The sequence below is a fragment of the Poecilia latipinna genome, unplaced genomic scaffold (genome assembly GCF_001443285.1).
Source record: "Poecilia latipinna isolate Pla-1442-1.1 unplaced genomic scaffold, P_latipinna-1.0 Scaffold432, whole genome shotgun sequence".
Taxonomy (NCBI): Eukaryota; Metazoa; Chordata; class Actinopteri; order Cyprinodontiformes; family Poeciliidae; genus Poecilia; species Poecilia latipinna.
The window spans coordinates 73814-93846 of NW_015113048.1; the positions used below are offsets into that span (position 1 = coordinate 73814).

The 20033-nt window shown below is 41.6% G+C and overlaps 4 protein-coding genes across 7 annotated transcripts in view; all 4 read left to right on the plus strand.

The window, feature by feature from the left end:
* The window catches only part of abcb6a (ATP binding cassette subfamily B member 6 (LAN blood group) a), a 19012-nt gene extending 13227 nt beyond the window's left edge, over nt 1–5785 (plus strand). For both annotated transcript variants that reach the window (XM_015038142.1, XM_015038143.1), the window contains exons 3-20: nt 291–431; nt 687–876; nt 953–1045; nt 1129–1321; nt 1421–1542; nt 2000–2109; nt 2241–2306; nt 2479–2604; nt 2683–2759; nt 2849–2912; nt 2987–3072; nt 3155–3212; nt 3306–3410; nt 3804–3978; nt 4107–4219; nt 4303–4397; nt 4585–4653; nt 4738–5785. In XM_015038142.1, the coding sequence (XP_014893628.1) occupies nt 291–431; nt 687–876; nt 953–1045; nt 1129–1321; nt 1421–1542; nt 2000–2109; nt 2241–2306; nt 2479–2604; nt 2683–2759; nt 2849–2912; nt 2987–3072; nt 3155–3212; nt 3306–3410; nt 3804–3978; nt 4107–4219; nt 4303–4397; nt 4585–4653; nt 4738–4897 (2043 nt within the window). In that variant the 3' untranslated portion in view covers nt 4898–5785. The remainder of the gene's footprint in view (nt 1–290; nt 432–686; nt 877–952; nt 1046–1128; nt 1322–1420; nt 1543–1999; nt 2110–2240; nt 2307–2478; nt 2605–2682; nt 2760–2848; nt 2913–2986; nt 3073–3154; nt 3213–3305; nt 3411–3803; nt 3979–4106; nt 4220–4302; nt 4398–4584; nt 4654–4737) is intronic.
* Nucleotides 5786–6450: 665 nt separating this feature from the next.
* cnppd1 (cyclin Pas1/PHO80 domain containing 1) lies at nt 6451–9897 on the plus strand. Its single transcript, XM_015038144.1, has 8 exons — nt 6451–6689; nt 7136–7238; nt 7513–7594; nt 7700–7820; nt 7959–8087; nt 8174–8235; nt 8460–8577; nt 8673–9897. The coding sequence occupies exons 1-8, from the start codon at nt 6627–6629 to the stop codon at nt 9285–9287; spliced, it is 1293 nt and encodes a 430-aa protein (XP_014893630.1). The 5' UTR covers nt 6451–6626; the 3' UTR covers nt 9288–9897.
* Nucleotides 9898–10628: 731 nt separating this feature from the next.
* On the plus strand, nt 10629–14513 carry prkag3a (protein kinase, AMP-activated, gamma 3a non-catalytic subunit). Of its 3 annotated transcripts, XM_015038147.1 has the most exons (13): nt 10632–10789; nt 10880–10919; nt 11055–11155; nt 12296–12377; nt 12461–12519; nt 12741–12801; nt 12910–12964; nt 13056–13182; nt 13319–13484; nt 13572–13609; nt 13705–13851; nt 13944–14127; nt 14344–14513. In XM_015038147.1, exons 1-12 carry the CDS (start codon nt 10772–10774, stop codon nt 14058–14060), a joined length of 1011 nt encoding a protein of 336 aa, XP_014893633.1. In that variant the 5' UTR covers nt 10632–10771; the 3' UTR covers nt 14061–14127; nt 14344–14513. The 3 variants fall into 3 exon arrangements, with proteins under 3 accessions (XP_014893632.1, XP_014893631.1, XP_014893633.1); XM_015038146.1 differs by having other exon boundaries at nt 10629–10789; nt 10880–11155; nt 12741–12786; XM_015038145.1 differs by having other exon boundaries at nt 10630–10789; nt 10880–11155.
* A 980-nt stretch (nt 14514–15493) lies between these two features.
* On the plus strand, nt 15494–20002 carry retreg2 (reticulophagy regulator family member 2). The gene is given in 9 exon segments (XM_015038148.1): nt 15494–15834; nt 16210–16313; nt 17007–17037; nt 17254–17383; nt 17476–17560; nt 18102–18239; nt 18366–18463; nt 18916–19051; nt 19219–20002. Coding segments are annotated over 9 exon segments (1689 nt in total). The 5' UTR covers nt 15494–15580; the 3' UTR covers nt 19932–20002.
* The last annotated feature ends 31 nt before the right edge of the window (nt 20003–20033 follow it).

Genomic DNA, 20033 nt, shown 5'->3' on the forward strand with positions numbered 1-20033 from the left:
TTTTTTTAACTGTAAAAAGAAGAGCCGGACAAAAAAATTGGGCGTCACGTCTTTGAGCCATATATATATATATTTTAGAAACTTTATCTAATATGGATATATTTGTATTGTGACACCTAAGATCGTGGTAGCTTGTCAACGAATAAGCCATTTCCTCTGGGAGATCAGTAAAGCATTTTCTTTTCTTTTTTTTATCCTATTCTCTTCCTTTCAGCCCTAAATTGACGTTCATTCAGATAAGTAAACATCTATATTGTCTTTGTAGTTTAAGATGTCGTTGAATCTTTCAGGTGGAGTTTGCTCTCTGGGTGATCCGCTACGTCTGCACCGGGCTGCTCTTCTTTGTTGGTCTGAAAGCCCCCGGCTTGCCCCGAAAGCCCTACATTCTCCTTATCAATGAAGACGAGCGGGACGTGGAAAACAGCGCACAGGTGGGAGAGTATGAGCAGCAAAAAAATTTTAAAAAATCTGATATTCAACCTTTTTTAAAAAAAATAAAAATAAAAAAAATCTGCATTTCTGTTCCATCCTCCTGAGTCCACAGCAGTGTTTTAGAAGAGGGATGGAAACTTTTTCCACTTTTTTTTTTTTTTTTTTGCAAAACTTGCCCAAGTTCAATGTGTCAGAACTTTTGCATGGGCCTGTATTTCATGTTTTTTTTGTTTTGTTTTTTTTCTGATTTTTAGAGCCTGTTAGGAAGGCCAGAGGAGAACCAGTCCACCTGGCAGGGGTTCAGGAAGAAGGTCCGTCTGCTTGTTCCCTACATGTGGCCCCGAGGCAACATCGTCCTCCAGCTGCTGGTCCTCTTCTGCTTGGGCCTGCTGGGAGTGGAGAGAGTTATTAATGTCTTTGTACCCATCTACTATAAAAATATTGGTGAGTGAGACCACATGTTTTAGGTGTGTGAGATTTGAGCTGGATGAAAATGTTTCTTTGTCGCCCTTTTTCACAGTTAATGGATTAACCGATGGCAGCAGCTGGCACACCGTGGCGTCCACGGTGGGTGTGTATGTCGCACTGAAGTTCCTGCAGGGTGGGGGAGCAGGTGAGTGCCACCTCTACACGTGTAAATGAGAGATATCCTGACTGTTACGCATTTTGACGTATTCCGCTCGTCCTCTTCTTCAGGCGCCTCCGGGTTCGTCAGCAACATGCGCTCGTTCCTCTGGATCCGGGTGCAGCAGTTCACCAATCGGGTGGTGCAGGTCCGCCTGTTCGCCCACCTGCACTCGCTCTCGCTCCGCTGGCACCTGGGCCGCAAAACCGGCGACGTGCTGAGGAGCATCGACCGCGGCACGTCGTCAATCAACAGCCTGCTCAGGTCTGTGTTTTGTTCGCATCGTGAAATAAACCAAAACAAAACAAACAAAAAAAAAAAAAAAAATAATATAAATCTGTTTTTTTTTTTTTTTTTCCACAGCCACATTGTGTTTAGCATCTTTCCAACCATCGCTGATATTGTAATTTCCATCATCTACTTCGCCACTAACTTTAACGCCTGGTTCGGCCTGATCATCTTTGTTTGCATGACCTTGTACCTCGGTAAGTGCTGCATGTTGAATCGTAACCATGACGATGAACTGTGCCTACAGAGTCTGAAATTAAACTGCTGCGAAAAAGTATTTGCCCCTTAAATTTAATAACTGCTCCTGCCAGTTTCAGCTCTCTCTTCATAGCAGAATTGTTTTAATTCAGCCACGTAGGAATTTTATTTTTAGATCAGAACATGCTGTGTTGCTTTTTGAGATCTTTTCTCCTGCTTCGTATTGTCAGACAGATTCTATTTAATGATTTGTTTTTGGGGTTTTTTTATTGTTTTTTTTTTATATTTACTCAGATTTGATTAAAAATCTGGTTTGACAATCTGAAATCTTTATAGTGAGACAGAAAAGCATAAACTTGAAATCCGTATGGGGAACAAATACTTTTTCACAGCTCTGCATCTGCAAAACTATCTTAAAGAATGCTTAGGACGACTTTAATTATCGATGTCTTGTAGCTCTGACCATCATCATCACTGAGTGGAGAACCAAGTACAGACGAGACATGAATCTGCAGGACAACGCTGCCAAGTCCAAAGCCGTGGACTCTTTGTTGAACTTTGAAACGGTATAATCAAATGAATGCAGATGTCGGTCGATTATGTTATAATTATGATGCGAAACAAATATTTGTACGCCTTAAAATCCCCCCCCCCCCTCCCCCGAGTCAAATTTGTTCTCCTTTTGTCTTCTTAATAGGTAAAATACTACAACGCAGAGAACTACGAGGTCGGCCGGTTTGAAGACGCCATCTTGAAGTATCAGGTAGGTCTTAAGTAGTGACGGCTTTTTCTAAGCAATGTGATGAGAATAGTTTCTTTGAAAAGTTTTGTTACACGCAAACTTAGACGAGGTACCCACCTGGGATTCAGGAGAAGGATTATGCGTTCTCATAACATCGACTATATTAATCGTCTCATATCTGCTCCTGTTTTAGGCTTCAGAGTGGAAGACTCAGGCGTCCCTCGCCTTACTCAATCAAACCCAGAACGTCATCATCGGATCTGGACTGCTGGCCGGCTCTTTGCTCTGTGCCTATTTTGTTACAGAGGGGAAATTTCAGGTGCTAAATCGGTTCATTCTCTCCATATCCTGATGTGTTTCTTTTCTTATTGTGACAACGGCAGCCTTCTGATTCTAGGTGGGAGATTTTGTTCTTTTCGGTACATACATCATCCAGCTTTACACCCCTCTCAACTGGTTTGGAACCTACTACAGGTAAAAATGGGGCTCTACCTACTGGATTTAGATATCTCCTTATGAAACTGTTTATTTTAAAATCATTTTTTGCCTTTTTTGTCCTGCAGAATGATCCAGAATTCCTTCATCGACATGGAAAGCATGTTCAAGCTGTTTGAGGAAGAAGAGGAGGTATGTATGAAACTGCAGAGCGTTTGGATCGGTGGTGTAGCGTTTCTTCTAAATGTTCTGCGTGTTTTCTGCAGGTGAAAGACGAAGTTAATGCTGGAAATTTGCAGTTCAAACTGGGAAGAGTGGAGTTTGACAGCGTCTACTTCAGCTACACCAATGGGTGTGTTCACGTTTGCTTTCATTTTAGTGTAAAGTTGCGTACAAAGTCTGAAAATACTAAAGGATTTTGATCATTTTTACAGAAAGGAAATTCTCAGGGATGTCTCCTTCACCGTTCTTCCAGGACAGACTGTTGCACTGGTATGGTGATTTTAAATAAGGAATTTGTCATTATTAATATATTTCATGTGCTCTCTTATGATCTTCTTTTTTTTTTTTTGCTCTCCTTTTAAGGTTGGACCATCAGGATCTGGGAAAAGTACCATCATTCGCCTTCTTTTCCGCTTTTATAATGTTCAGGGAGGCTGCATCCGCATTGATGGCCAGGATATCTCAAAGGTAAGAGTCTGGTATGACACCAGAATTCTTCAAAATGTTGCCCTATTTTTAAGGGCAAATATAATAAATTTCACAGCTTTTCATCTCAGCTTTTGCATGAATAAATGTGTAAATTTACTCATGCGAATTCATACGTTTGCATGAGTAAAACTCAAAAAATACACAGACAGTTTTAGCCAGGAGCACTGCCGAAAGCTGACCAAAAGCAGTAAAGTTATGTATGTAAGGCAAAACCTGGGCATCAACATATTCCACATTGTCAAATCTTGACATAAGTGTGAGCAAACCCACCAGCTTGAATTTGAATTCATTTGAATTTGTGGCCTGGCACAGAGTCTGCGCTTTAATTTAACTTTAGTTTATTGAGTACACACTTGTCTTGTGTTTCCTCAGCTGAAGCAAAGATCTCTCCGGGCGCACATCGGTGTGGTTCCTCAGGATACGGTGCTTTTCAACGACACGATCAGGGACAACATTCGCTACGGTCGCATCACTGCGTCCGACAGCGAGGTGGAGGAGGCAGCCATAGCTGCCGACATACATGACAAGATCATGACTTTCCCTGAAGGTAACCCGTTGAGCTTGCAAGTTACAATTCCTCCCCTTATTTTCTTGTTTGCTTTATGAGTAATTTGAAAAAAGTATATATGTATTTTTTTTTTTCTATTTCTTTTCACCATGTTGTGGAATTTGCAGGCTATGACACGCAAGTGGGCGAGAGAGGTCTGAAGCTGAGTGGAGGTGAGAAGCAGAGGGTTGCTATTGCCAGAACAATCCTGAAGGCACCTCAGATCATCCTGCTGGATGAGGTATCAGAGCAAAGCTACACGAAAGAAACCTTGAATAAAATACCAGAAGAAGTCTGTAGTTTTATAACCAAGTTTCTCTTTAGGCAACATCAGCTCTGGACACGCAGACAGAGCGCAACATCCAGGCCTCTCTGGCCAAAGTCTGCACCAATCGCACAACCGTCGTCGTAGCGCACAGGTAAGAGGAAAACGCAGGAATCCGAGTTTGACTTGTATATATTTCACGTCTGGATACGGATAGGGAAACGAAAAAGTATGGCCCTGGCTTTATTTGCCTAAAAGTTTCATTCATCCAGCCGTTTTTCAAACAATCTAATATTATTTTTGTCACTAATGGACTCCCTTACTTTAAACAAAAAAAACAGGCTGTCCACCATCATTGGAGCGGATCAGATCCTGGTGATCAGTGAGGGTCGGATCGCTGAACGAGGACGGTAGGTTTCTCCCCTGATCCTGTCGCCAACGTGGAGCAAATTTCCCTGAATCGGGATTAAATGTCAACCCGCTCTTTTTCCAAGGCATGACGAATTGCTGTCCAAAGGGGGTCTATATGCAGACATGTGGCTGAAGCAGCAGCAGGCCCACGACTTGGATTCCTCCTCAGACACCGAAGCAAAAGATCGCAAGTCTGAGAAACTACAGCCACCGTCCACCTCTTCAGCCCATCAAGGGCATTGATTGTATTTATTGCTTGAGACAACAAAGTGTGTTTTTGTACTCTACTTGTCAGATTTGATGCTTTATTTAAAAGTAAAAGAACACCGAGCGACGTGGTGATATTTATTTTAGGGAACGTTCCAAGTGTCTGTGCAATGTCAGGTCAGGTAGAAAAAGGGAAGGTGCCTTTAAAGAACTGAGGATATGACACTACTATCAGATGTATGAAAATACACACTCATGTTAAAGCTCATATCATAACTGATATGATTTTATATCGAGATACCGGGGCAAAAGGTCAAAATATTAGCAAAAAAAAAAAAGCAGCACTTCTGCTACTCGTCAGGGTTTTTTGTCTTTTTGTTCTTATATTTTGCGTTTACTTTATGTTGTCTCTCTTTTCTCTCTTCTAACAAGCCATCCATTTTTGAACTCTAAAGAAATTAAAATATAAGGGAATAAAACCATTCAGCTTAATCAAGAAATGAATAACTCGGCGCGACTGTGATGAATGACAGTGGGGCGAAGTACAAGCTGTCAGGAATTTTCTTTTATATGTCAACATGTACAACGTTACTTGAGGTGAAACTTTTTAAGTGTACAGTTCAATCAGTTTAGCATAGTGGGATGTAATAATTGCTTTATTCTCATAATGGTTTACAGAAACAGTCATGCATGTCTACTGCTGTACCAACCATTTCACACCGTCAGGATACACACAAACTCAACTATTAGTTCTCAGTATGTGAAATGTAAACATACATTTTGTGCTGAACCGTGTTATTTCAACTCTTTTTCTTTTCTTCTCAATCTACCGACTTGTGGATCTGAAAATGTATATTTGGTTCTGTGGAAATTATAGAACTGTTTGCCTTGTTATAATAAACAATAAAAATCTATTTTTCACAAGTTCCAGGCTCTAAATGAAAAACATACATTTCCTCTAGATTTTAATGAGAATGTATTACCTTTAATAATTACTGAAGGATAAGGATTTTAAGCTTTAAGAAAAAAAATGTGATGCACTTCGAAGTTTGTTATGGGTGTTGGCCGTTGAAATAAAAAATAGTTTCTGAACATCTCTTCATATAATGAACTCAAATTTGTAAAAACTTAACTTTAATATTTAAATACATAAGCACAAAGATCAGAAAGTATTTTGGTAAAGAGTAAGTCATACCTATTTAAATGATATTTTATGTCTAATAGGAAGAAAAAATAATGGTAAATGTGAAGGATGTGGAGAGAAAGAAAATATAGAACATGTACTGATGAATTGTAAAACATGAGCCTTAAAGGAAAAAAATGAGAATGGTTGGAAGGACAGGACAGGAATGGAGTCTTAAAAGAATATTAGGAAATGAAGGACACATAGTGGACATGTACAGATTAAGGAAATCATTATCTTCAGAATACAAAGTTAAAAAATAGTTTAAAAAAATACAGAAGGTGGCGGTATGCACCTTAAAGTTCCTTGCGATCCGCCATTATAGATAGGAAGAAGTAGAAGTATTTTTGGTACGTTCTGGGTTCCGTACTCCTGTGTTCGCAGCGCCCCCTGCCGTCAAAAAGGCCTCAGTTTGCCTGAAACGAAAGCAAACACAACACTAGGCGGTTTAGTCGTCACTGGCTATCTGCTGTCAGGGCGTGTTTTCAAGCCAAGTTAAGCTTGGCAGGGAGGAGGCACCAGGCCGAGCAGACTTTATTTCTCCTCCAAATTTGACCTACTGATGTATAATTTACAGTAACTATGGATTTCGACGCGTTATTTAATGAAAACACGTTTCAGTTTTCGGACTTCCAGGAGTTCACGGTATGTCGATGAGTTAGAGTCATGCTAGCAGATGCTAAGCTCGTTAGCTTGCTGATGTGAGTGACGGATAACGCGGACTGCCTTTTATGGCAGGAGAGAAAATTGTGAAACCGCTATTCAACAAGTTTGAACTCAACTTTAGCACTAATTATTGCTATAAAATTAAAAATAACATGCTATAATCTTGTAACTCTGGTATTTCTTAGCGAGTAACGGGTGTTTATTAGCTGTTAGCCTAGTACGCTAACTAGCGTCAGAGTCTGGGTTGTGGTTAATTGTTATTACAGATGGCTTCCTCTACTGCTGCGGTGTAAAAGGAACATATATTTCCTAAATCATTAGCTTTGTCAGCTAATGTCGACTTTAAGCTGTTTTTGTGCTTTGTATGTGATGATTTTTGTCATGTTGCATTGAATAAGACATCATAGCTCATGTTGTTATTGCAGTTTCTTCCTGGACACCAAAAACTGAGCGAGAGAGTGAGAAAAAGACTGTATTATGGCCTGGACAAAGATGTTTCACTAGATGCCCTTTCTTGCCCTGTTACAGGTGAGTGTTGTCCAGGCTTAGCACCAGGAATACTTACATGAGGCTTGCAAAAGGGAAATTCCACATTTTTATCTATTGAGTTTTTAATCTTCCCAGGAATACCTAGACCCTTCAAACTACATCTAGATAATTCTAAACTAATACCAAAAACGACTCATCTCAAAACTCATTATTTTATAACTTTATTATAACGTTAGCTTTATTGTATTGTGCTATTTTGCAATTCCACGTTGGTTTGTTATTAATGGCCATTATGTTGACTTTGTGCTTCCAGATATTGCTGTTGAAATTTTCCAAAAGTCTGCCCCGAGCCCAATCCGAAAACTCCAGAAGAAGTATGCTGCTCATGTTGCAAGGTTAGTTCTTTCCATAATGTCACTTGTTTCTAAGTATTACGCCTGTCTAAGTACGTCTAAGTATTACATCATTTTTTACTAAAACATGCTTCTCTCTTGGCTTAGGGAGGCTTGCATCTCTCCGTGTGCCATGATGCTGGCTTTGGTTTACATAGAAAGACTCCGACACAGAAACCCTGAGTATCTGCAAAAGATCTCCTCGTCTGACCTTTTCCTGATCTCAATGGTATGCACTTCGAAGGCTGGGGGGCTTGGGGTTTGGGGGGGTGAGGTCATGTGTCGTTATAAATACGAAGTAACATTATTAATAGCACGTGTGTGAATTTTAAGGCGATTTTAAATGTTCTCTCTGATTGTTTTCCAGATGGTTGCCAGCAAATACCTCTACGATGAAGGTGAGGAAGAGGAGGTTTTCAATGACGAGTGGGGAGCAGCTGGGAAACTGGATGTCCAAACGATCAACAACCTGGAGATGAGTTTCTTGAATGCCATTGTAAGTGAGACTGTGTGTGTGTGTGTGTGTGTGTGTGTGTGTGTTAATGTTTTTCTGCATGTATGATTTATGTTTTTATTCCCTAGGAGTGGAGCCTCTTCACAGAGCCAAAGGACTTCTTTGATATACTCCGCCACCTGGAAACAAGGTGTGTATATCAGTTTAGGTGATAATTTATTGTGAAATATTTGAACGTTTTACTTCTTGTTGAGCCATAAGTAAAGATTGCAGAAGCATGAATCAATACAGTTTTTGACCGAGGGTGTGGTGTTTTGTTTGAAAGAAGGAAAATAAATTGTAATAAGAGATTTTGGATCTTCATTGTTCTTTTGTTTGTTTGTTTCGCATTTTGGGGGTGGCTGTTGTTTGCAGCATTGCGGAGAAGCAAGGAATGAGACGTGGCTGGTTCACCTACACTGACCTGTGTGTGCTGCTGGATCACTCTGCATGGAGTCACGCCCTCGCTGCCATCTATCAGCACTTTCTAAAGGTTAGAAACCTGTTTAGAAGGGAACAGTGGAGTCAAAATGGAAGAGGCTTTTAATGCAAAGAGAGTAAATTTGTATTTCCCGTGTGTGTTTTCAGGTGTTCTGTATGCTCGGCCTGGTGTATCTGACCGGTGTAGCCGGTCTTATTGCTAGCAGTGCCGTTGTGCACCAGCTCAGTCTGTGCAGAGGCGACCAATCCGCGCTGCCTTCGCCAAACGAAATCGGCCTCCTCCCGACCCCCACTCTCAGCCCAGAAGCAGCCATGCCGGCCCACCGCCCGCCATGTTGTGTTCTGACCAATAAGTCTCTAAACGGTCAAACCGCTTCGTTTGAAATCAGCCAGCAACACAGACAGAACGATTCCCCGTCGGGTTCTGCAAGAAACTCTGTTTTGTGTCTCTGGGGTTCTCTGTTGGCCTACGTGAGCCGTGCGCATCCTGTCAAAAATCCCGACGCGGAATCTCCCCGAGCCTGGCCGTCTTCCTCCTTCGACTGTTCCGGCTGTCTTCCAAACCTTCCTCATCTTCAGTGTGTACTTCGAAACACCTCGGCACTCCCTCACCTCGGTCCTGTCAAACCCCATCCTCAGTCGACGTGGCTTTCCTCCGGCCTGATGGGAGCCGCAGGATCAAGCCTGGACTCACACTTTGGGGCGTTTCCAACTGTAGATCTGTTGCCGTGCCGACCTGAGGCTCTGCTCATGCCTGGCTAGAGAGGCGTCGCCCGTTGTCATGCTGGAAACGCCCCTGGAAACCTTAAAAGCTTTTGTTTTCATGACTCACCACTGTCATGTTGTTAAGAGCGCGGACGTAAAGTGGCACTTTTATTTTTACTGAAGTGCTATTAACGGGGTCTAATCTGCTTTTTCATATTGGGATGAACAAGATTTCTTCCAAATCTCTTGAGTTATACATGATAAAAATAAAAAAACCAAGATGACATCTCATCGGGGCGGTTAGCGTATTTGTTTAAAGGTTGCTAAGCATATCTACAAGAAAGCTTTCCAGCGAGCGCTTATCTTACTAGCTTTACAAGGAGGACGAATTTAACCAGCATAGGCTGTTTCCTAAGTTTTCACTTTGCTCATGCGTACTCTGTGTTACCATTTGTTTGTTCCTCTATCAGTTTGGGTCAGATTTTGGTCAAATTCGCTGCAAGCACTGATTTTGTTTTGTTCAGAGTAAGTAGTTGGGGTTCGATACCTGCAGAGGAAAGTGTCAAAGAGTGGAAGTAGACTACTGAGTGGAAGCTTTATCTGCATATCCAAATGCACCTGTCACTTGTTTCATTGAGATTAAAGACATGCTGTTGTCTCTGCAATATTTAACATTTCCTTCTCTTATGCACCATATTTCATGTTGGTAATAATCCCTGTCGAAGGTCAGTGTTGAAGATTTGGCTTCTGTGGGTTTTGTAGCAGGTTTATTGGCTCTGTGTCCAGCATGTTAGAAGAAGGCTAACTGAAGTGTTTCCTTTTTTTATGCAATCTGGAATTTGCACATTTTGCTTAAATACACCACTTGTCTTTATTATTGCTGCTTTGAACACCATAGAAGAAGAAAAACATATTTTTATGTGCAATTAAGCAAGGAATGGGGGTAAAAATACATTCAAGGTTCGGATTTGATACATTTTGGAGCAGAAAAAACATTTAATTTTGTAAATGGTGTAAAAAAAAAAATAAGATGAACCCATAATTAATAAATGCTTTTATAAAAAGTGTTTTTTTCCTTGTTTGCATTTATTTGAAGTTGAGCTCTTAACTTTCTCTCTAAATATTCTAGCGTTTATTATATTAAAGCAGCGTATTCGCAGTGACTTAAAGTTGTCATCAGAGCTGATGAGGTGAAGTGAGCAACCCGAGTCCTACTGGTACAGTCAGGTGGAGGTGATGCTGTGGGCATGTAATAATAAATGTTCTCAAATTACGCAGGTTCACCAGGAGAGACAATGGGAGTAGAAGGACACAATGTCCTGAAGGACAAAAAAGCAGATGTCTAGATTTGGGATAAAACAGACGGTCCCTCCCCTTGAACCCATGCCAGCTTCCTTTTCCCCTCCCCCCTCTACTCTGCCGCCACCAGCCTAACACCACTCTGCAGCTCCTAATATAGACCCAACTGGTTTGTAGGAAAGGGTAACAAACCAAACAGTCCCTGTCATTCGGGACCTTTTTGTTCATGGACAAGCAGGATAATGGAGCCTCTTTCACAGGTTTGTTTGCTTCTGAGCTGCCAATGAAATGGATCATTTACAGAGGTTGGATTTTAAGGTCTTTAGAAAATACTCGCGTTGTGTTTCTAGGTGTCGTGTTCAACAGAGGAGGCGAAGGTGAAGAAACAAGGTACGTTTACAAGGACCGCTCTGTTGCAGCTGTGCACATGCAGGCATTTGTACATTTCTTGGTATGTGTTAGTGCGTCACATATCGTTTGCATGCGTCTGTCTCCACGCTGATGAACCGCTGTGGGTTCTCCCAGAGGCTGATACCACGGTCTACCTGAACTTCATGAAAAGTCACACTTGCTACGACGCCATTCCAATCAGCTGCAAACTGGTCATATTTGACACAACATTACAGGTAAGCGTAGACTTTTCCAATAGAAACGTGGACGCAAGGGCTTCTCAATCTGAAACGTATATATAACGTTTAAAGAGATTTTGTTGATATCAGGGAGCTTAAGAACTGCATCAAGCTCAAAATCCTTGTAATTCAATTAAAAATCTTCTATTCATCCCAAAGGAAGATTAAATGTTCTTGTAACTCATATTCAAAATGTTGTGGATGCTGTGGGCAGGAAGGATTTCCAGTAGCAGTCAGTCTTGCAACTAAACTGAAGAGGTCTCTGGTTGAAGTCTGTTGCCATGTGACAATCTTGTTGCTCAGTGTTCAGGTTGCAGTAAAATGTCCTGGATGTCAGCGTCAGCTGTTGACAAGCACTTCTAATCCACCTCATTTGCTTTTGCTGCTCCCTTTTAAATCTCTGTCTGCCACCATGGTTGCCATGGTTATGTATCATAGCAACTGTCTGAAAGGAAAAGGAAAAAAGAGGAAAAATCCTTCCAGCTGCACAGCATCCAAAATCAGAGGGAATAATTGCCAAAAAAAGTAAACAAAAGCCTAGAAACTCCATATACAATAATGATAATAATAATGATAGTAATAATAGATTGTCATTTCCATATTAGGAAATGTGTTGGGAACACTGAACATTTTATTCCAAACCAAAACATGAGACATTTATCAATTCTTTGTCAATATTATATTACACTATTATGCTATTAAAGGAGCAGTCGCCCCTGTTTCTATACGAACTCTAATATTCAGGTACCATTTTAACTAAAAAGTGTTCGACTATTTAGCTTTCCGGTAAATTGCTGAGTTAATATCCAGTCATCACTGCTTCACATCTGTGTTGTCCGGAGTTCATCAACGCTTAGCATCCATTAACAGGTATTCCAGCCCAGGGAGGTCGGACCGCATTCTTCTTTCCTGTTCTTGCAGCCGAAGCAGCAAGATTAAGATCTGAGGAATAAAAATATTTTATTCCTCAGCTAAACCATGATACCAGCATCATGGTTTAGCTTTCTGGTTTCTGTGAAGCCAGAAACCATGATGCTGGTATCTGGCTTCACACTCTCTATGCCACCTCTTTCAAACCTCTAGTGTAATTGAAACATTACTTGCTTGCTATTGACTTTCGCTCCGTTTTCTCTAAAGGTGAAAAAGGCCTTTTTTGCCCTGGTGGCAAATGGCTTGAGGGCTGCGCCGCTCTGGGACAGCAAGCTGCAGAGGTTTGTGGGTAAGGCCTGTGTTTCCCCGTCTACAGTGTTGTTTAATGTTGGTTTGTGTAAGATCAGGGGTGTAACTCCGCTTCTTCCACAGGTATGCTGACTATTACTGATTTCATCAACATACTCCATTGTTATTACAAGTCACCAATGGTGAGCACGAATATACGACAACTTTAGTAGCTATTGGTGGAGGTATATTTTCTGCTCTTGGATCGTAATTTTTACTTCTTATTTGATGATTGTAAGTTTACATTATTGCTCCTCCACTCTGGGATTGTAAAGACTGGTGCAGAGAGTGAAACAAAGTTGCGTAAAGGGAAGAGCGGGAAACAGAGTTGGTATTTCTTATTTGTTCTTGTTTCCTCCCAAAGGTCCAAATGTATGGACTGGAGAGCCATAAGATTGAAACGTGGAGAGGTGATTCCCTTCAAAGTAAATAACAACCACTAACAATAACATTATCTTGAAGCTAAAATCTCGCTGAATATCTAATTGAGCTCTCCCTGTTTTTGTTTGTTTGTTTGTTTGTTTTTTATCTAGATGTGTACTTAAAGTCTCCAACTCAGTTCCTTATCAGTATTTCTCCGCAGGCCAGGTGAAAACAAAAAACTCTTCTTAGAGTAAATTCTCACAGACTTTTCCGCAAAGCATCAAATTCCGCTCTTACGTCCCCTTTTCCTGTCCAGCCTCTTCGATGCCATCTATTCCTTACTCAGATACAAGATCCACAGGCTGCCTGTCATCGACCCAGAGTCGGGAAACGTTCTGCACATCCTGACTCACAAGCGAATCCTCAAGTTCCTGCACATATTTGTGAGTTAGCCACATCTGCATTAGTGCTGTTATTTTTGGAAATACAACAACACAACCAGAAAGAGTCTGTATGGGGACAAAAGCGTTTTTCTTTTTCCACAGCACTGTACTTTATAGTTTCCGGATGTATTTTCAGGGAAAAAATTTGCCCAAGCCTGCATTTGTAAAGAGGCCGGTCCAGGAACTGGGCATCGGGACGTTCAGGAACATTGCTACAGTCCACCAAACATCATCGCTTTATGAAGCCCTGTCCATATTTGTGGAGCGGCGAGTGTCGGCACTCCCTGTGGTGGATGGGCAAAGTATGCTTTTAAAGCCAACATTTTACATCTCAATGATGTTATCAGCTCTTCATACTGTATCAGCATTCAAGCTGATTGTTTTCACAGGCAAAGTGGTGGCACTCTACTCAAGATTTGATGTCATCGTGAGTACAGCAGAAAAGATCTGATCTAAGGCTCCGATTTCTGTCTTTCTGTGCCATTGTTTGCTGACTTCTTCTTTTTTTATTTTCCATAACAGAATCTGGCAGCCCAGAAGACCTATAACAACCTGGACATGACGATGGAGGAAGCCATTCGCAGACGGACGTGTTGCGTTGAGGGTGTGATGAAGTGCTATCCCGATGAATCTTTAGAAACGGTCATAGATCGGATAGTTAAAGCAGAGGTTCGTGTTATTTAGGCTTGTGTTTTGCCATCAGATCAGGAGATCAGGTGCTAAAAAAAAAAAAAAAAAAAACTTTTTTCTTCTTCTTCCAGGTCCACCGGCTGGTTCTGGTGGACAGGTTGGACGTTGTGAAGGGCATTATCTCTCTGTCTGACCTCCTGCAGGCTTTGGTCCTTACACCTGCAGGGATTGATGCTCTTCTATCCTAGGAGGAAATAAAAGAAGTTCCTCTTTTCTGCCTTTGCAGGCTTGACGTCTGGCAATGTGCAGAAGCAGGTACGCTCTGAAGTTTTTCCACTCCCCTCCACTCTTAGCAACAACCGTCCACCATCTTATTTAGTTACCATAACTATGGTGTATGTTTTTACTCAACTCCCTTCAGAAGTTACCGAAGACGATGTTTACATTTCTAAAATATAAAAACGTTCAAGTGGTATGAATATGTTTGGGATGCACCAGATATAGTTTGCTATGTTGATTTGTGTCTTTTAGAGAATGACTGAAAGGAGAGACGATTACCAGGCGATGCCGTTTACAGTAAGATGATGAGTGTCTCCAATCCCATCTCTCATGAGGCTCCCCACAGACTCAGTTTGCACAACGTGATCAATATGTTTACTCACTGTAATCCTGTGTTTGTATTAAATACATGTGAACAGATCCAGCTGTGTGTGTGTGCGTGTGTGTTTCTTTGTTTTGTTTTGTTTTATTGAACCGGGGTTCGTGACATGTTCACGCTGACTTATTGCTTTGTCATAAACAGCCAGTAGGAACCCTGACCGCATGGTGCCTCACTCTTGCTTTTTTTTTTTTAAACCCCTTTCTTCCCCACTTTACACGGTAAACAAGGAGCACGTGACCTTTCCCCCCCTTATCTGTGACGGCGTTGATGATGCCGCCGCCCATCTGTGCTCCTGCCGTGAGGACGTCAAGTTGAAATGATAAGAAGCTACAGCGGAAGTAGATGTTTTTGAGCAAATGTGAATCAAATACAATGTCCACGATCCATTCGCTTGAAAGAATATTACATCGTGATATATTTAAGTGTTTATTTATTCGTTATTTTCAGTTCAATTTAACAGTTAATTCCAGATGGAAATTTAATAAAAATGTATTAATTGATAACCATCTGGTACCGTTGTTGCTTTGCAGTACAAATAATACCACAATATAATACATTGTGGTATGTAAAATATTCATCTTGATTTTGTTGTCCAAATAATTTTCAATATATTGCTAATTTTAATAAACATGTTTTAGATCCACATGTACTGCTGCCACAGAAATAAGGTAAAATAATAATAATAATAATAATAATAATAATTTTTGTGATTATTTAATAATATAATTTTAATTAAGTACATGGTATAAATGTGTAATGCATATTTATTTTACCAAATAACCTTTTGTTTTGGAATTTATGAAGAAAAAAACATATCTGTTCTAAAATGAATAAGTAAATAAACGCTGTTTCATTAATGGAAGAAGAAAATCGGAATCATTTTCCCAGAACCTCTTCCGTAGATTTACTTTTGAATTTGTATACGTTTAAAGCATCTCGCCAGTCTTCTAATCTTTGATTGCATAATAAAAAATTTTAAGTTTAGATTTAGTGTCTTTTATTTTGAAGGAGTCATCCGGAAGCTTTCATTTAGCGTGCTGTCTCGACAGAGACCGTTCCATATACCCCGTGATCTCCAAAACAACATAACAAAAGTGGGGAAGAAACATGGCGAGCGGAGAGGAGGCCACAAAACGCCCCTTGGTAACCTCCTCTTCGGTCGGCCTGGAGGATCTCTTTCCTGCCGGGACCTCGGAGCAGGCGTGCGGGGACGGGAACCCGGAGCTCGACCGCTTGCGGGAACATCTCCAAGCTTGGCTATCGCCGTACGAGCCCCTGCTGCTGTGGGTGCAGAGGCTGCTGGTCTGGGAGAGGCCGCTGTATAGCGTTTCAGCCGCCCTGACTCTTAACACTTTATTCTGGTAACGAATGAATCTGTGTTTATCCACGTTTTAGCAATAAAACAGCTTTTAATCGCATTTTAAGCTGATGTCAGCGTAGGTAGCACGAATAAATGTCAAGTGAAGTTAGCTAATCCCACGTCTTTAGCCTAATGCTAACTTAGCTTGTAATTTAAATACAGTTAGCACGGAAAGCTTTAGCCTTGTCTGTTGAGTAAATGCATTGTTGAGTAAATAAATAAGTTGTTTCCTACTGAAACACCTGCTGCTGCTCAAACAGACATTTCTTGTCCTGCTGGTGTCGGAGCTGTGGACCAGCTGTCAGTGTCAGACTCGCTGGGCTCCGAGACCATAAATGCATCAGCAAGTTATAAGGATCTGTTTTTGGCTCCACAGGCTTCTATCCTCCACTTCCCTGCGGCCTCTGTTCCTGCTGAGTGTGTCTCTGCTGGGCCTGATGCTGCTGGAGAGATGGAAGCCTAAGTTACCCATCATTACAGGTGAGCCCAGGTCTAACTACTGTTATTACTGGCGGTCTTTTGGGCTTGGTTCTAGCCTATGTTACTGTGTTCATACTCCACAGAGTCGTGGTTCAAGTTTTTAAAAAAAAGTTTTGTGTTTTTTAAAACTTTGGAGAGGCTAATCAACTGTAAAAACAATATTTTGTTGTCATGGTTACACATTAGAACTGTTTGAAAATAAAATAAAAAAATGCAAGCGCAAAAACTTGATGGGATCATTCCGTAGTTGCAAAAGCATGGAAGACAAAAATAAAATCCTGATTTTTGAAATCTCCAGCTGTAATTTGAGTTCATAAAGCCATGATAATTGTGATCAGGAGGAAGTTGAGGGTGGAGGGGGGGATTAAGTGTGAAAGCTTAGAGACTTAACAAACCGGCAACCTACGACTGGATTTAAAAGGGTCCTCTGAAGAGCATTGAGAGGCCATCACTGTGACTTTTGTCCTGCACACTGTAGTTTAATTGTATTTAAGAATGTTGTGTGATACAAAAAAAATATTTATCAAACAATGAATCATATTAACTGCACCAGATTAAGGCAGTGTTGTACTAAGATAAGGGAATAATTCTTGATTTCTGATTTTAAAATAAAAATCTGGATAAAACTAACTTTGAATGCACCTATCTGTAAAATTAAGACATTTTTTTATGTTTCTTTTTTTATCCCTACAGTCCAACATGCTGAGGCTGAACCTGCACAAAGGTCTGCTTAAAATCCCATTTTCTGTGTGTTTTCAGTTTTTCCTTTAAGAAAACTATTTTTCATTTTTGTTTTTCTCTTCTGTATCTGTCAGTGCAGGAAGATGACAGCTTACCACGTTCATATTTCAGGCTGCAGTTTAAGGCAGATTTATTTTCTGCACAGGTGTTAATTTTCTCTTTCTTTGCACGCCTTCTTTTTTTTTTTTCTCAATTAAAGCCCAACTTTGAGTTCGGAGCATCATCTGCTCAGCGTCCCAGAGCTCAGCCACCACCTCGCCGAGAGCTACCTGACCTGCTGCCTGTATCTGCAGGAGACGCTGCAGTACAAACGCAAAAACCATGGAAGGGTGCGCACAGACACTCTGTCCATTTTAACCAAGGGAATTTGTATATATAATTATAAAATGTTGGTTCTAAAATCATTTTTTCTGGTTCCCAGTTCTGTGTGATGATGTGCAGCGGCTGCTTTGTCCTCGCTGTGGTTGGACATTATGTGCCAGGAATCATGATTTCATATATCATAGGTGAGTCACTTTGTGTCTAATTGCCATGCAGACACACAGTCGAGCTGTCTGGTTGTCGTGACGAACTGCCTGCAGGAAGATGAGTAAATGCGGTGTTAATAACAATCCGGTCAATAGAAACAAAAACGTTATGTGGAGAATCCAGCTTTTAAACTGCTGATATCCTTATAGATCACTTATTATACATTTCTGTCAACATTTATTTTCACCCCTGGTAAAGATGAGAGTGTCTAGAAACTTTAGTCATATATACGACAGAGGTCCTATTTCGTATCTTCTCCTCAAAATGAAGGAGAAGATAAACGGAAAAACAAGCAAACATGTCTTCAAACTGAGACATACGTGTGTCAGTTTTCATAAGCTTTGTGAAAATAGCATCTTGCCTTAATTGCACAGTCAGATCAATAAGAGGCTGCTTACTTGGCTTTATCAGGGGTTGTTATAAATTCAGGAGGCGCTGTTGGCATTTCCCTCACTTCTCTGCAGCGTCTTGCTTTATCAAATCTGTGAATGTTTTTTCTCCATGTGTGCATATTCTCAGCCCTCAGCGTGCTGCTGTGGCCCCTGGTGGTGTATCATGAGCTGATCCAGAGGATGTACACTGGCTTGGAGCCGATTCTGATGAAACTGGACTACAGCATGAAGGGCGACACTGAGCACCGGAAGCACGACAAGAGGAGTGAGTGTTTTTTGTTACAATAAAACGGTTAACCTTTTTTTCTTTGTTTTGTTTTTTTTTTTACTGTGTTTTGATAGAGTATCATGTGTTATTTATTGCATTTATGTGTGTAAATACTTTCCACAGAGGTAAAAAAGGAGCTGGAGGAGGGGGATGAGCCCAGAGCAGAAACAGAGAGTGAGAGTGAGGAAGAGGAGGAGGAATTGTCCTGTTTTGCTCCAACGGTATGGATTCATACTACACAGAAGTTTATATATATATATATATATATATATATATATATATATATATATATATATATATATATATATATATAACAAAGGAAGCAGGAGAAAAGTGGAGCTTGGATATATTTTATGCCGAAATCAACTCAGTTGTGAAATTGAGGGCTGCGGTGAGTGTCTTCATTTCGAGTGTTTCAAGTATTACTACATTCCTGCACCTGGGAGGCGTTTGAAGATGTCATGTGTTGTAATTAGTCACAGGATTCTTCCTAGATCTGATTCAGAGCGCTTAGCAGTTGTTTGATCTCCTGGATTAATTTACTTTAAGTCTCACTGATGTTGCAACCCGGCGTCGCCACAGAAGAAGTATTTTCTTTTTTTCCGTCAATAGTTTAAGGCAAAGACGAGAGTCACGTTTAAACTTTCTTTCTTTTGCTCTTGTTTATTGCAAGGTGGATGTGAAAACGACAGCACTGGCAATGGCCATCACAGACTCTGAACTGTCGGATGAAGAAGCGTCCATATTGGAGAGCGGAGGCTTCCCGGTCTCTAGAGCCACCACGCCTCAACTAACTGATTTGTCTGAAGGTAAGTCTGACTCCTTCAGTCAGTTCTGCAATTATTTTAGTAATCAATTAATACATCAATTATTCCGACAATGAATGATGAGATGTTTGTTTCTAAGGAGGAACTAAAAATCAGGTCGGTAGAATTCTATCAAGTAGTGAGAGATTTGTGTCACTTCTCTGATCCAGACCTGGACCAGTAGAGTTTCCATAGCGACCCGGAGGAGGCCTACCTGCGGGATCTTCCCGAGTTCCCCTCTGTGGAGGAGTTCCCCTCCATAGAGCACAGTCTGCTTCACTTCCCCCCACGACCTCAGGGCGATGGCGGCCAGTTGGACAAGGAACCGCTGAGCCCCGCCACGCTCCTCATCCAGCACCTAGCGTCGCCTCTGCACTTTGTGAACACGCATTTCAACGGACACGGACGGCCACCGGGGGATGAGGAGGGCGCCCTGCCGGGAGCGGGGGTAAGGGAAGAGGCAGAGGCGAAGGCGAGTCAGGGCACACAGCGCTCCTTGGAGGCCCTGAGCGAGGAGATAGTGAGCACGGCCATCTCCACCGTCGTGCAGAACACTCTGTCGGCGCTGCTGCGCTCCGGCGAGGACCCCTCCCTGGCCGACTTCCTCCCGACTGAAACCCTACCGGGCGCTCTGGAGTCACCCAGCCAGTCCGCCGACACTAAGGTGGGAGCGCCGGATCCGGACAGAGATCCGGAGGACGGGGCTACGACGACAGAAAGCGCAGCTGGCGAAGAGCACCCGGATGACACTCTAGTAGCAACTGAGGAAGAGGACTTTGAGCTTTTGGACCAAAGCGAACTGGAGCAGGAGGACGAGGGTCTGGACAGAGAGGTGGGGGGAGCAGATCCAGATCCAGACGCACCTCAGCAACCACAGTCATAGCCCCACTGGTCCCCCTTCCATCTGCGTTTGTTTTTATTTGTACATCATATCCATAAAACCCCCTAAATATATATATGTATCTCTCTCTCTATATATATATAG

Coding starts and splice junctions, on each gene's coding strand:
- cnppd1 (XM_015038144.1), top strand. CDS start 6,627: ATGGATTTCGACGCGTTATTTAATGAAAACACGTTTCAGTTTTCGGAC. Junction 6,690..7,135: donor CGGACTTCCAGGAGTTCACG/GTATGTCGATGA, acceptor TTGTTATTGCAG/TTTCTTCCTGGACACCAAAA. Junction 7,239..7,512: donor CCTTTCTTGCCCTGTTACAG/GTGAGTGTTGTC, acceptor TTGTGCTTCCAG/ATATTGCTGTTGAAATTTTC.
- prkag3a (XM_015038145.1), top strand. Junction 12,802..12,909: donor GAGAGGTGATTCCCTTCAAA/GTAAATAACAAC, acceptor TTTTTTATCTAG/ATGTGTACTTAAAGTCTCCA. Junction 13,485..13,571: donor CCCTGTGGTGGATGGGCAAA/GTATGCTTTTAA, acceptor TTGTTTTCACAG/GCAAAGTGGTGGCACTCTAC.